This window comes from Pristiophorus japonicus, chromosome 9 (assembly GCF_044704955.1).
Source record: "Pristiophorus japonicus isolate sPriJap1 chromosome 9, sPriJap1.hap1, whole genome shotgun sequence".
NCBI classification, from domain to species: domain Eukaryota; kingdom Metazoa; phylum Chordata; class Chondrichthyes; family Pristiophoridae; genus Pristiophorus; species Pristiophorus japonicus.
The window spans coordinates 149,642,862-149,656,148 of record NC_091985.1 but is presented as its reverse complement, the minus strand read 5'-3'; the positions used below and the strand labels follow the sequence as shown (position 1 = coordinate 149,656,148).

At 46.7% G+C, this 13,287-nt stretch overlaps 1 protein-coding gene across 7 annotated transcripts in view; it reads left to right on the top strand.

Moving 5' to 3' along the window:
* adgb (androglobin) overlaps window positions 1–13,287 on the top strand; it is a 513,562-nt gene that overhangs the window by 330,134 nt on the left and 170,141 nt on the right. For all 7 annotated transcript variants that reach the window (XM_070889961.1, XM_070889958.1, XM_070889959.1 and 4 more), the window contains 2 exons: window positions 10,417–10,558; window positions 13,024–13,138. In XM_070889961.1, coding sequence (XP_070746062.1) covers window positions 10,417–10,558; window positions 13,024–13,138 — 257 coding nt within the window. The remainder of the gene's footprint in view (window positions 1–10,416; window positions 10,559–13,023; window positions 13,139–13,287) is intronic.

Here is a 13,287-nt window from a genome sequence, read left to right as displayed (position 1 = left end):
CAGGCACAAAAAATCAGTCAGAAGCCTTTGCACAGCTCTACAAAACCAAAAATCACTCTTCATCATGTACCTTTAAAGATGGCCGATTGCCAATGTTTCTCTGCCACTGCGCATGCGTGCACGCTCCAGCGCACATGCGCAAGGCTTTCGGCACTAAAAATGCCGCCGGGCCCTAGCCCCCCCCCCCGCCCCTCTCGCCGGCAGTTCTTCATCGCAACGCCTTTGCCCCACCTCCAGCAGCTCTCGCTGTGTCGCGCCAACCTGGAAAGGGCCAAAAAAATTGGAGAATCGCGAAGTTAGTAATTGGCGCACTTTATGTTCCAGAAAATAGGCGGGCCTCTCGGCGGTGCGCCATTCTGCTGGACAACCAAAACTTAGGCCTATGGATACTCCCTTATCAACATTACTTACCGCTATCAAAAATTCAACTAGGTTTGTTAGACATGACTTACCCTTTACAAATCCATGCTGAATCTCTCTGATCAGTTCATCCTCTACTGTGGATCCTCTACCAATGAAAAGTAGCTAATTAGTAAGTCTGCCATTTCCGGATTTCCAATTACAGTATCACCTGCATCTGTCATTAAGGATTCTACATTTCTCTTAGCCATCCTCTTTTTCTCTTAACATATTTGTAAAAACCCTGGATATCCCTTGAAAGCTTTTTCTCATATTCCCTTTTTACAACTCTTATCACTTTATATTCCTTTCCTGTTCTTTATATGTCCCCCAGTTTGCGGGTTCTCTACTGTTCTTTGCCTTCGTATAAACCCTTTCCTTTATAAGAACATAAGAAATAGGAACAGGAATAGGCCATACGGCCCCTCGAACCTGCTCCGTCATTCAATCAGATCATGGCTGATCTGATCATGGACTCAGCTCCACTTCCCTGCCCGCTCCCCATAACCCCTTATCCCCTTATCGTTTAAGAAACTGTCTAATTCTATCTTAAATTTATTCAATGTCCCAGCTTCCACAGCTCTCTGAGGCAGCGAATTCCACAGATTTACAACCCTCTGAGAAGAAATTTCTCCTTATCTCAGTTTTAAATGGGCGGCCCCTTATTCTAAGATCATGCCCTCTAGTTGTAGTCTCCCCCATCAGTGGAAACATCCTCTCTGCATCCACCTTGTCACGTCCCCTCATAATCTTATACGTTTCGATAAGATCACTTCTCATTCTTCTGAATTCCAATGAGTAGAGGCCCAATCTACTCAACCTTTCCCCATAAGTCAACCCCCTCATCTCCGGAATCAACCTAGTGAACCTTCTCTGAACTGCTTTCAAAGCAAGTATAACCTTTTGTAAATATGGAAACCAAAACTGCACGCAGTATTCTAGGTGTGGCCTCACCAATACCTTGTATAGCTGTAGCAAGACTTCCCTACTTTTATACTCCATCCCCTTTGCAATAAAGGCCAAGATACCATTGGCCTTCCTGATCACTTGCTGTACCTGCATACTATCCTTTTGTGTTCCATGCACAAGTACCCCCAGGTCCCTCTGTACTGCAGTACCTTGCAATCTTTCTCCATTTAAATAATAACTTGTTCTTTGATTTTTTCTGCCAAAGTGCATGATCTCACACTTTCCAACATTATACTCAATCTGCCAAATTTTGCCTACTCACTTAGCCTGTCTATGTCCTTTTGCAGATTTTGTGTATCCTCCTTACACATTGTTTTCCCTCCATCTTTGTATCGTCAGCAAACTTGGCTATGTTACACTCGGTCCCTTCCTCCAAGTCGTTAATATAGATTGTAAATAGTTGGGGTCCCAGCACTGATCCCTGCAGCACCCCACTAGCTACTGGTTGCCAACCAGAGAATGAACCATTTATCCCGACTCTCTATTTTCTGTTAGTTTTATACTATTTCTCACTTCCCTTGTTGACCAAGATTGTTTACACAAGTAGAGATCTTGCTCTTTCGGGGTTTGTACAGGTCTTGTATTCTGTAGTTTTATCCATTAATAGTTCTGCCCACTCTATTGTGGTCAATTCCTGCCTCATCCCTCCAAAGTCTTCCTTACCTAAATTTTAAATGTTGCTTCCTGACTCGCCCTCTCAAACAGTTGGTGAGACGCGTGAGACGCGGGAGCGACCTATAAAAGGCCCAGCGGGAGATCGAGAGCCAGCGGCAGTTGGTGAGAGGGGAGCAGCCTATAAAAGGCCCAGCGGGAGATCGAGAGCCAGCGGCAGTTGGTGAGACGCGGGAGCAGCCTATAAAAGGCCCAGCGGGAGATCGAGAGCCAGCGGCAGTTGGTGAGACGCGGGAGCAGCCTATAAAAGGCCCAGCGGGAGATCGAGAGCCAGCAGCAGTTGGTGAGAGGGGAGCGACCTATAAAAGACCCAGCGGGAGATCAAGAGCCAGCAGCAGTTGGTGAGAGGGGAGCGACCTATAAAAGGCCCAGCGGGAGATCGAGAGCTAGCGGCAGTTGGTGAGAGGGGAGCGACCTATAAAAGGCCCAGCGGGAGATCGAGAGCCAGCAGCAGTTGGTGAGACGCGGGAGCAGCCTATAAAAGGCCCAGCGGGAAATCGAGAGCCAGCGGCAGTTGGTGAGAGGGGAGCAGCCTATAAAAGGCCCAGCGGGAGATCGAGAGTCAGCAGCAGTGGGTGAGACGCAGGAGCAGCCTATAAAAGGCCCAGCGGGAGATCGAGAGCCAGCAGCAGTTGGTGAGAGGGGAGCGACCTATAAAAGGCCCAGCGGGAGATCGAGAGCCAGCGGCAGTTGGTGAGAGGGGAGCAGCCTATAAAAGGCCCAGCGGGAGATCGAGAGCCAGCGGCAGTTGGTGAGACGCGGGAGCAGCCTATAAAAGGCCCAGCGGGAGATCGAGAGCCAGCGGCAGTTGGTGAGACGCGGGAGCAGCCTATAAAAGGCCCAGCGGGAGATCGAGAGCCAGCAGCAGTTGGTGAGAGGGGAGCGACCTATAAAAGGCCCAGCGGGAGATCGAGAGCCAGCGGCAGTTGGTGAGAGGGGAGCGACCTATAAAAGGCCCAGCGGGAGATCGAGAGCCAGCAGCAGTTGGTGAGAGGGGAGCGACCTATAAAAGGCCCAGCGGGAGATCAAGAGCCAGCAGCAGTTGGTGAGAGGGGAGCGACCTATAAAAGGCCCAGCGGGAGATCGAGAGCCAGCAGCAGTTGGTGAGACGCGGGAGCAGCCTATAAAAGGCCCAGCGGGAGATCGAGAGCCAGCGGCAGTTGGTGAGAGGGGAGCAGCCTATAAAAGGCCCAGCGGGAGATCGAGAGCCAGCAGCAGTGGGTGAGACGCGGGAGCAGCCTATAAAATGCCCAGCGGGAGATCAAGAGCCAGCAGCAGTTGGTGAGAGGGGAGCGACCTATAAAAGGCCCAGCGGGAGATCGAGAGCCAGCAGCAGTTGGTGAGACGCGGGAGCAGCCTATAAAAGGCCCAGTGGGAGATCGAGAGCCAGCGGCAGTTGGTGAGACGCGGGAGCAGCCTATCAAAAGGCAGCTACAGCGGGAGAGAAAGCAAAATAGAAGTAGAAAGTAATCAAAAAGTGACGTCACAGCCAATGAGGTAAGTGATTGGCTGGTGATTGGTGAGTAGCTTTTCTTTTCTTTTTTATATCAGTAAGTGAACTGTAACATTGTTATTACCAATTTAAGGGTATCTAAGGTTAAGACATGGCAGGAGAGCTCGGCCATGTGATATGCTCCTCCTGTACCATGTGGGAACTCGGGGACACTTCCGGTGTCCCTGGGCGCTACGTGTGTGGGAAGTGTATCCGCCTCGAGCTCTTGACGGTCCGTGTTGCGGAATTGGAGCTGAGGGTGGATTCACTCTGGAGCATCCACGATGCTGAGAATGACGTGAGTATCACGTGTAGTGAGTTGGTCTTACCGCAGGAGAAGGGTCCACAGCCAGATAGGGAATGGAAGACCAGCAGGAAGAGCAGTGCAAGAAAGATAGTGCAAGGGTCCCCTGTGGTCATCCCCCTGCAAAACAGATACACCACTTTGGGTACTGTTGGGGAGGATGACTCATCAGGGGAGGGTAGCAGCAGCCAAGTTCATGGCACCGTAGGTGGCTCTGCTGCACAGGAGGGCAGGAAAAAGAGTGGGAGAGCGATAGTGATAGGGGATTCGATGGTGAGGGGAATAGATAGGCGTTTCTGCGGACGCAACCGAGACTCCAGGATGGTATGTTGCCTCCCTGGTGCAAGGGTCAAGGATGTCTCGGAGCGGGTGCAGGACATTCTGAAATGGGAGGGAGAACAGCCAGTTGTCGTGGTGCACATTGGTACCAACGACATAGGTAAAAAAAGGGATGAGGTCCTACGAAAAGAATTTAAGGAGCTAGGAGCTAAATTAAAAAGTAGGACCTCAAAAGTAGTAATCTCGGGATTGCTACCAGTGCCACGTGCTAGTCAGAGTAGGAATCACAGGATAGCGCAGATGAATACATGGCTTGAGCAGTGGTGCAGCAGGGAGGGATTCAAATTCTTGGGGCATTGGAACCGGTTCTGGGGGAGGTGGGACCAGTACAAACCGGACGGTCTGCACCTGGGCAGGACCGGAACCAATGTCCTAGGGGGAGTGTTTGCTAGTGCTGTTGGGGAGGAGTTAAACTAATATTGCAGGGGGATGGGAACCTATGCAGGGAGACAGAGGGAGACAAAAATGAGGCAAAAGCAAAAGACAGAAAGGAGATGAGGAAAAGTGGAGGGCAGAGAAACCCAAGGCAAAGAACAAAAAGGGCCACTGTACAGCAAAATTCTAAAAGGACAAAGGGTGTTAAAAAAGCAAGCCTGAAGGCTTTGTGTCTTAATGCAAGGAGTATCCGCAATAAGGTGGATGAATTAACTGTGCAAATAGATGTTAACAAATATGATGTGATTGGGATTACGGAGACGTGGCTCCAGGATGATCAGGGCTGGGAACTCAACATTTAGGGGTATTCAACATTCAGGAAGGATAGAATAAAAGGAAAAGGAGGTGGGGTAGCATTGCTGGTTAAAGAGGAGATTAATGCAATAGTTAGGAAAGACATTAGCTTGGATGATGTGGAATCTATATGGGTAGAGCTGCAGAACACTAAAGGGCAAAAATCGTTAGTGGGAGTTGTGTCCAGACCTCCAAACAGTAGTAGTGATGTTGGGGAGGGCATCAAACAGGAAATTAGGAGTGCATGCAATAAAGGTGCAGCAGTTATAATGGGTGACTTTAATATGCACATAGATTGGGCCAGCCAAACTGGAAGCAATACGATGGAGGAGGATTTCCTGGAGTGCATAAGGGATGGTTTTCTAGACCAATATGTCGAGGAACCAACTAGGGGGGAGGCCATCTTAGACTGGGTGTTGTGTAATGAGAGAGGATTAATTAGCAATCTCATTGTGCGAGGCCCCTTGGGGAAGAGTGACCATAATATGGTGGAATTCTGCATTAGGATGGAGAATGAAACAGTTAATTCAGAGACCATGGTCCAGAACTTAAAGAAGGGTAACTTTGAAGGTATGAGGCATGAATTGGCTAAGATAGATTGGCTAATGATACTTAAGGGGTTGACTGTGGATGGGCAATGGCAGACATTTAGAGACCGCATGGATGAATTACAACAATTGTACATTCCTGTCTGGCGTAAAAATAAAAAAAGGAAGGTGGCTCAACCGTGGCTATCTAGGGAAATCAGGGATAGTATTAAAGCCAAGGAAATGGCATACAAATTGGCCAGAAATAGCAGCGAACCTGGGGACTGGGAGAAATTTAGAACTCAGCAGAGGAGGACAAAGGGTTTGATTAGGGCAGGGAAAATGGAGTACGAGAAGAAGCTTGCAGGGAACATTAAGGCGGATTGCAAAAGTTTCTATAGATATGTAAAGAGAAAAAGGTTAGTAAAGACAAACGTAGGTCCCCTGCAGTCAGAATCAGGGGAAGTCATAACGGGGAACAAAGAAATGGCAGACCAATTGAACAAGTACTTTGGTTCAGTATTCACTAAGGAGGACACAAACAATAATTGGATAACAGAAATACAGGGAATTATAGACCGGTCAGCCTGACCTCAGTAGTGGGTAAAATGATGGAATCAATTATTAAGGATGTCATAGCAGCGCATTTGGAAAATGGTGACATGATAGGTCCAAGTCAGCATGGATTTGTGAAAGGGAGATCATGCTTGACAAATCTTCTGGAATTTTTTGAGGATGTTTCCAATAAAGTGGACAAAGGAGTACCAGTTGATGTGGTATATTTGGACTTTCAGAAGGCTTTCGACAAGGTCCCACACAGGAGATTAATGTGCAAAGTTAAAGCACATGGGATTGGGGGTAGTGTGCTGACATGGATTGAGAACTGGTTGTCAGACAGGAAGCAAAGAGTAGGAGTAAATGGGTACTTTTCGGAATGGCAGGCAGTGACTAGTGGGGTACTGCAGGGTTCTGTGCTGGGGCCCCAGTTGTTTACATTGTACATTAATGATTTAGACAAGGGGATTAAATGTAGTATCTCCAAATTTGCGGATGACACAAAGTTGGGTGGCAGTGTGAGCTGCGAGGAGGATGCTATGAGGCTGCAGAGTGACTTGGATAGGTTAGGTGAGTGGGCAAATGCGTGGCAGATGAAGTATAATGTGGATAAATGTGAGGTTATCCACTTTGGTGGTAAAAACAGAGAGACCGACTATTATCTGAATGGTGACAGATTAGGAAAAGGGAAGGTGCAACGAGACCTGGGTGTCATGGTACATCAGTCATTGAAGGTTGGCATGCAGGTACAGCAGGCGGTTAAGAAAGCAAATGGCATGTTGGCCTTCATAGCGAGGGGATTTGAGTACAGGGGCAGGGAGGTGTTGCTACAGTTGTACAGGGCCTTGGTGAGGCCACACCTGGAGTATTGTGTACAGTTTTGGTCTCCTAACTTGAGGAAGGACATTCTTGCTATTGAGGGAGTGCAGCGAAGATTCACCAGACTGATTCCCGGGATGGTGGGACTAACCTATCAAGAAAGACTGGATCAACTGTGTTTGTATTCACTGGAGTTCAGAAGAGTGAGAGGGGACGTCATAGAAACGTTTAAAATTCTGACGGGTTTGGACAGGTTGGATGCAGGAAGAATGTTCCCAATGTTGGGGAAGTCCAGAACCAGAGGTCACAGTCTAAGGATAAGGGGTAAGCCATTTAGGACCGAGATGAGGAGAAACTTCTTCACCCAGAGAGTGGTGAAGCTGTGGAATTCTCTACCACAGAAAATAGTTGAGGCCAATTCACTAAATATATTCAAAAGGGAGTTAGATGAAGTCCTTACTACTCGGGGGATCAAGGGGCATGGCGTGAAAGCAGGAAGGGGGTACTGAAGTTGCATGTTCAGCCATGAACTCATTGAATGGCGGTGCAGGCTAGAAGGGCTGAATGGCCTGCTCCTGCACCTATTTTCTATGTTTCTATGTTTCTAAACCTAATATTGAATTCTATCATATTATGATCACTGTTAGCGAGGTGTTCCCATGCCATTAGATTATTAACTAATTTAGGCTTATTACTCATTACTAAATCTAAGATGGCCTGTTTTTTGGTTCAAGAACATGTTGTTCCAGAAAGCTGTCTCGAATGAACTCAAGAAATTCACTGCCTTTGGGACTCGAACTGTTCTGCTTCCCCATTCTGTGTCAAAATTGGTCTCCCATTATAACTACTCTGTTTTTGCAACAAGCTTCTCTCCCGTTACTTTATCGCTGCTATCCAGAGGCCTATAAGCAACTCCAACCAAAATCTTGCATTCTTTTTTATTCTTCAATTCTACCCATAGCCTTTCTATTGCCTGCTTAACCTGACTAATAGCCCCTCTTTCTAATGCTGTAATAGCATCACTTGGCAATATTGCTACTCCTCCTTTTCAAATTCCCCTGTCAATTCCAAAGACCTTATAACCTGGAATATTTATCTCACAGTCATGTCCAACTTGTAACCAAGTCTCCGTGATTGCTGCGACGTCATAACTTTTCAGCTGAATTTGTGCTTCTAATTTATTTGTTTTATTTCTTATGCTATGTACATTAGTGTATAGAACTTTAAATTGAGCAATAGACCCTGTCCTGCCCTTATGCCCTGATGTTCTTATTTTAACTTATCACACCCCTTGCTTTTATTATCACTTTTGGTATATTTTTAACAGTTATTTGTTGATATGGGGATCGGGCAGGGAAGTGGAGTTGAGGTAGATCATCAGCCATGATCATATTGAATGGCGGAGCGGGCTCAAGGGGGCAAATGGCCTACGCCTGCTCCTATTTCTTGTGTTCTAATTACCTATATTTGTTTCTGAATTATCTACCACTATTGATGGTCTGCACTTCATTCCGTCCCTATTTTTAATCTTCTGCTTTTTATTATTTATTTTATTTTTATGTCAGCACGAGCACCACTCAACCACCCCCCCCCCCCCCGCCCCCAACCCCTGCAACTCCGCTTTTATTGGTTTATCCTTTCACCTAGAACCTCGGTCCGAGCCTGGTTCCGGTGAAGCCCGTCCCAGCGGTACAGCTCTTTCCTGTCCAGGTATCGATGTACAATAGTCCTGCAATTAGTGGCAGTAGCAGCAATTGCTGATAACAAACATCCACCCAAGACCCCCACTGAATGTTGTCATGCCTTATAATCACAGCCAGTCATTAAAACATTTACCCACATAATATCTATTGACTGGTTACATTGGTTCTGCCTACATTGAAATAAAGATTTGCATTTATAGCGAGCCTTTCACGACCTCAGGACGTCCCAAAGTGCCTGACAGCTTATTAAGTACTTTTGAAATGTAGTCACTGTTGTAATGTAGGAAACACAGCATCCAATTTGCGTACAGCAAGTTCCCGCAAACAGCAGTGAGATAAATATTTATCAGGACACCAAGGAGAACGCCCCGTTCTTCTTCAGAATAGTGCCATGGGATCTTTTACATCTACCTGAGAGGGAAGATGGGGCCTCAGTTTAACGTCTCATCTGATAGACGACACCTAATAAGTCCCTGGAGTAGCGTGTGAACTCAAACCCTTCCAACTCAGGTGAGAGTATTGCCCACTGAGCCATGGCTGACACACATAAGAAGCAAATACTGAAAGAAATTGATGTCGACTCCTTACGAAAAATCATGATTTATAGTTCCCCAGTTCGTTAGATATATTCAAAAGGGAGTTAGATGTGGCCCTTACGGCTAAAGGGATCAAGAGGTATGGAGAGAAAGCAGGAATGAGGTACTGAAGTTGCATGATCAGCCATGATCATATTGAATGGTGGTGCAGGCTTGAAGGGCCGAATGGCCTACTCCTGCACCTATTTTCTATGTTTCTATACAAAGAAAAATCTGCAAATGCTGGCAATATGAAATAAAAGCAGAAAATCTGAAAATACACAGCAGGTCAGTCAGTATCTGTCAAGGGAAAAGACAGGTTAACGTTTGAGATCTAGCAGTGTCTATCTAATATATCCCTTTGGTATAATTGGTCATCTGCAAAACTATTAGTGGTACCGTTACCAATATCTCAATGTAAAGTCTGCTTTGAAGTAACTACTATTAAAGAAAAGCTAGAGTCATGCTTTTGTTGCTCCACCAAGGGGCTGACATTTGTAATGAAGGCACCCTCAGTGAGCTGTGGCTCCCTTTTGCTATCTGCTTCAGTCTAACCACGCACTGCCTTGTATTTAATCCTTTGGCAATAATGGCACAAGTTTCCCCTCACCCTGTTGCACTGGCAGAACTTCCGCCCATCCGTGAGATGGTCCTTTGATCCCGGCTGTATTATGGGGAGTGGCGCCTGTCTGAAAAGCAAATCGTGCTGCAGCAGGCCCTGATTTTCATGAGCATTTCTGTGGGAGAGTTGTCAGTTCGCAATCCCTCCCAGACTCCCCAAAGACCTGGAAACTGCTGTGAATATCTCTTCATTTTCACAAGCTGTGAAGGTAACTCAGTCAAGAATACCAACCAAAAGACAGAGAAGTTTAAGTTTTACCCACAAGGAAATTGAATATATTCTTAAAAAGGAAAACAATTGCAGGGCTATGAGGAAAGAACAGGGGAGTGGGACTAATTCGATAGCTCTCTCAAAGAGCCGGCACAGGCACGTTGGGCTAAATGGTCTCCTTCTGTGCTCTAAAATTCTACGATTCAATGAATTAGAATATTCCATGTTGCCATCTGCTTTGCAGCTTATTGTTCCAAAATGTAAACAGAGTATTTTTTCATTTGAAACTTACAGTGGTGATTCTGTGTTCTCATTGGGAAGTCAGGCTCACAGTACAGCGAGTGCAGCACCTTGCTGGGAGCATAGAATCACTCCTGTGGTGTGTCTCCCTTTATAAGAAGAAGATAGTCTTAAAAAAAAAAGTCAGTGATACATATTGCTAAGTGTGGACGATTTATATCGATAGACATTGACCGTTCTTGCCTTTTTGATCTTTACCAGATAACCTGAAGGCATTTTCAGGCCTACAGCCAGGCATTCTCCTGGCTGAGCCATACTCCTGGAAGAGTCTTGTTTCAAGTTCTCCAATTCTATATATCAAAACTTTGGCTACAAAATCGACCACCTTAGAGCTACCTGGCGGGTATGTGATGATTTTGGTCCAGAAGTATAAGTCAGTACTACATAGTTAAGAGCCAATGCATAATCCCACCAGAATGGGGAAACTATTAAAAGTATACATTTTCTGACAGAAGCTCATTTGCCTAATATTCACCCTGTTGCAGCCTTGTCTCCAAACCTTTGAGCAGATTCCTCACTGTGAGTGTGGGGTCAGTGATCTAGCCCTATATTTTGTAGAATTGATTTTAATTGATGGTGCCCAGACTGTTTTTTGGTTGAGATAAAAGCTGGATTAACATCTGACTGACCAAAGCTTTCATGGTTTATGTAATCAAAAAGAGTAAAACTGCCCCACCAGCTCCACAGCTAATATGGGGAGTGTGATCTCAAGGCAGTAATCTAACAGTGATATTTTTTCCGTTCAGTGCTGCATGTTGATGTGTGTGTTTTTTTGGTTCCTTCTCACCTCCTCAATTCAAAAGCAGAAGAAGAATTGCTCATTCAGCCCATCAAGCCTGCTCTGTCCAGAGTCTACATAAATTGTTCTATCAGCAGCTTTCCTCTTCCCACCCATTGATTCCCTACTTAAAGTAACATTTAGGGGCAGTAATCATCTGGGACGGGACTTTTAGCGCCGGAGCAGAAGTCCCGCCCCCGCCGCGGAATTACCCTTACTGCCCCTGAAAGGAAGCGGAGCGCAATCCCACACGCTCCACTTCCTTTGGGGACAGTAACCGGGCCATTACGCAGTTGCTCCACGTAGCACTGACAGGCTTCAACACCCCTCCCCTTCGATTAAAGGAGAAGGCCGCTGCGCACTCTGCACGGCCTCTGAGGGCCTCCACTAGGCCACCAGGGCAGCTTGCGACCGGGCCTGCAGCCCGACACCCAAGACGAAGTGCCGGGCTGCACGGTGGCGGCCCGGATCACACTCGGGCCGCCATTGTTGAGCCGACCCGAGAGTCGGCAGATAAAAAAAAGATGGCAGCCCGGGGCGCTGTCGTCCTCCCCTTTAAGGATCACCCCGAGAGCGGATGTCCGCCAGCTTCGCGACCCGCTCGCGCCAGCCTTGCGGCCTGTGGGGCAATTTCCCCTGCAGGACGTTAAGGAGTTGGCGAGAGGGGTTGCCGCGCATGGCGATGCCGTGGCAAAGCCTTCATAAATTCCCAGGCAATTTTCTAGGAGGCGGTAGTGCACCCCCCCCCCCCCCCACTTCCCCCAGCGAAAAATGTCTTGCGCCCCGTTAGCGCCCCCTGGAGGTGCTAACGGGGCTATAAAAAGGGGCAATTTCACCTCCAAAGTTCCTTGAGAAAAGCTAATGAGGGAGGGTAATCCAGCAGCATTTGACAAAGTTCCTCATGTGACGCTGCTGTGGAAGTTTAAGCTCATTAGGGCCGACTTTAAATTCCCGCTGGGGTGGCTGGTAATCCCACGTGGTAGTCTTCGTCGGAGGCGCAGCAGATTTTAATTGCTGGGCCTGATTTTAATACCATTATTACACTGAGCTACGTGTCCGCTTGAGGGATAGCAGTCTTGCATCTGAGTCAGAAGGTCTGAGGTTCAAGCCCACTCCAACACTCGAACGTATAATCTACGCTGACATTTTAGTGCTGCACGGTTGGAGGTGCCATCTTTCAGATGAGACGTTAAAATCTCATGGCCAGGTTATTTGTATATTCTTATTTGTATAAGGGGCAGTACTAGATTACCTGCAAAGAACTGAGGACAAACCACAAAAGTAGGCCTTACATTCAATCGAATTGGAGAAATCATCAGGCCACCTCTGGTACAAATCTCTTAAAGCAACAGTTTCCAAGATAATGAATGCACCAGAGTGAAAGCAATTCCCATGGACTATTCCCTTAACTATTCCTTTAAGGTAATGAAGAATCATTGGTTGTGCAGAAATGGACATCTGATCATGAATCATAGAACACAAGAGGCCATTTGGCGCTTCTTGACTGTGCCAGTTCTTTGCAAGAGCTATCCAATTAGACCCACTCCCTGCTCTTTCCCCATAGCCCTGCAATTTTTTTACCCTTTAAGTATTTATTCAATTTCCTTTTGAAAGTTACTATTGAATCTGCTTCCACCACCCTCTCAGGCAAGTGCATTCCAGATAGTAATAACTCGCTGCGTAAAAACATTTTTCCTCATCTCTCCTCTGGCTCCTTTGCTAATTACCTTAAATCTGTGAACTCTGGTAATCGACCCTCCTGCCAGGGGAAACAGTTTCACCCTACTTTATCAAAACCCCGCATCATTTTGAAAACCTTGATTAAGTCTCGCCTTAACCTTCGCTGTTCTAAGGAAAATAATCCCAGCTCCTCTAGTCTCTCCACATAACTGATCTTCCCCAAACATCTGCTTGTGGTACAGCTCCATCATTTATGCTGAAACTCAGCAGCTCAGGGACACTGTATTGTTTATCATGTGCGACAGCCATTTTGCATTCTCTGATGTATCTGTATGGTGTTTCTCTTCCAGACGTCACGTGATTCGGTTTACTGCCAGTTCTCCTCTTGGACACAGTATCACCGTAAGTGGTACCGTACCATTTGTCTTTGGTGATGAAGAAGCAGTTTTAGCAAATCTTAGCAAGGTATGTAGCACAAAAAACAATTGCCGAACCTATCAGTCCAAAACTCGTTACTTACTAATGAATTACTGGGCTAGCAGGGGTTGTGAAAGACAGGGCAGGACCCCTCCACCTCTCATCCAGTTTGTGCTTTGTAGGATCTCCCAGCAACC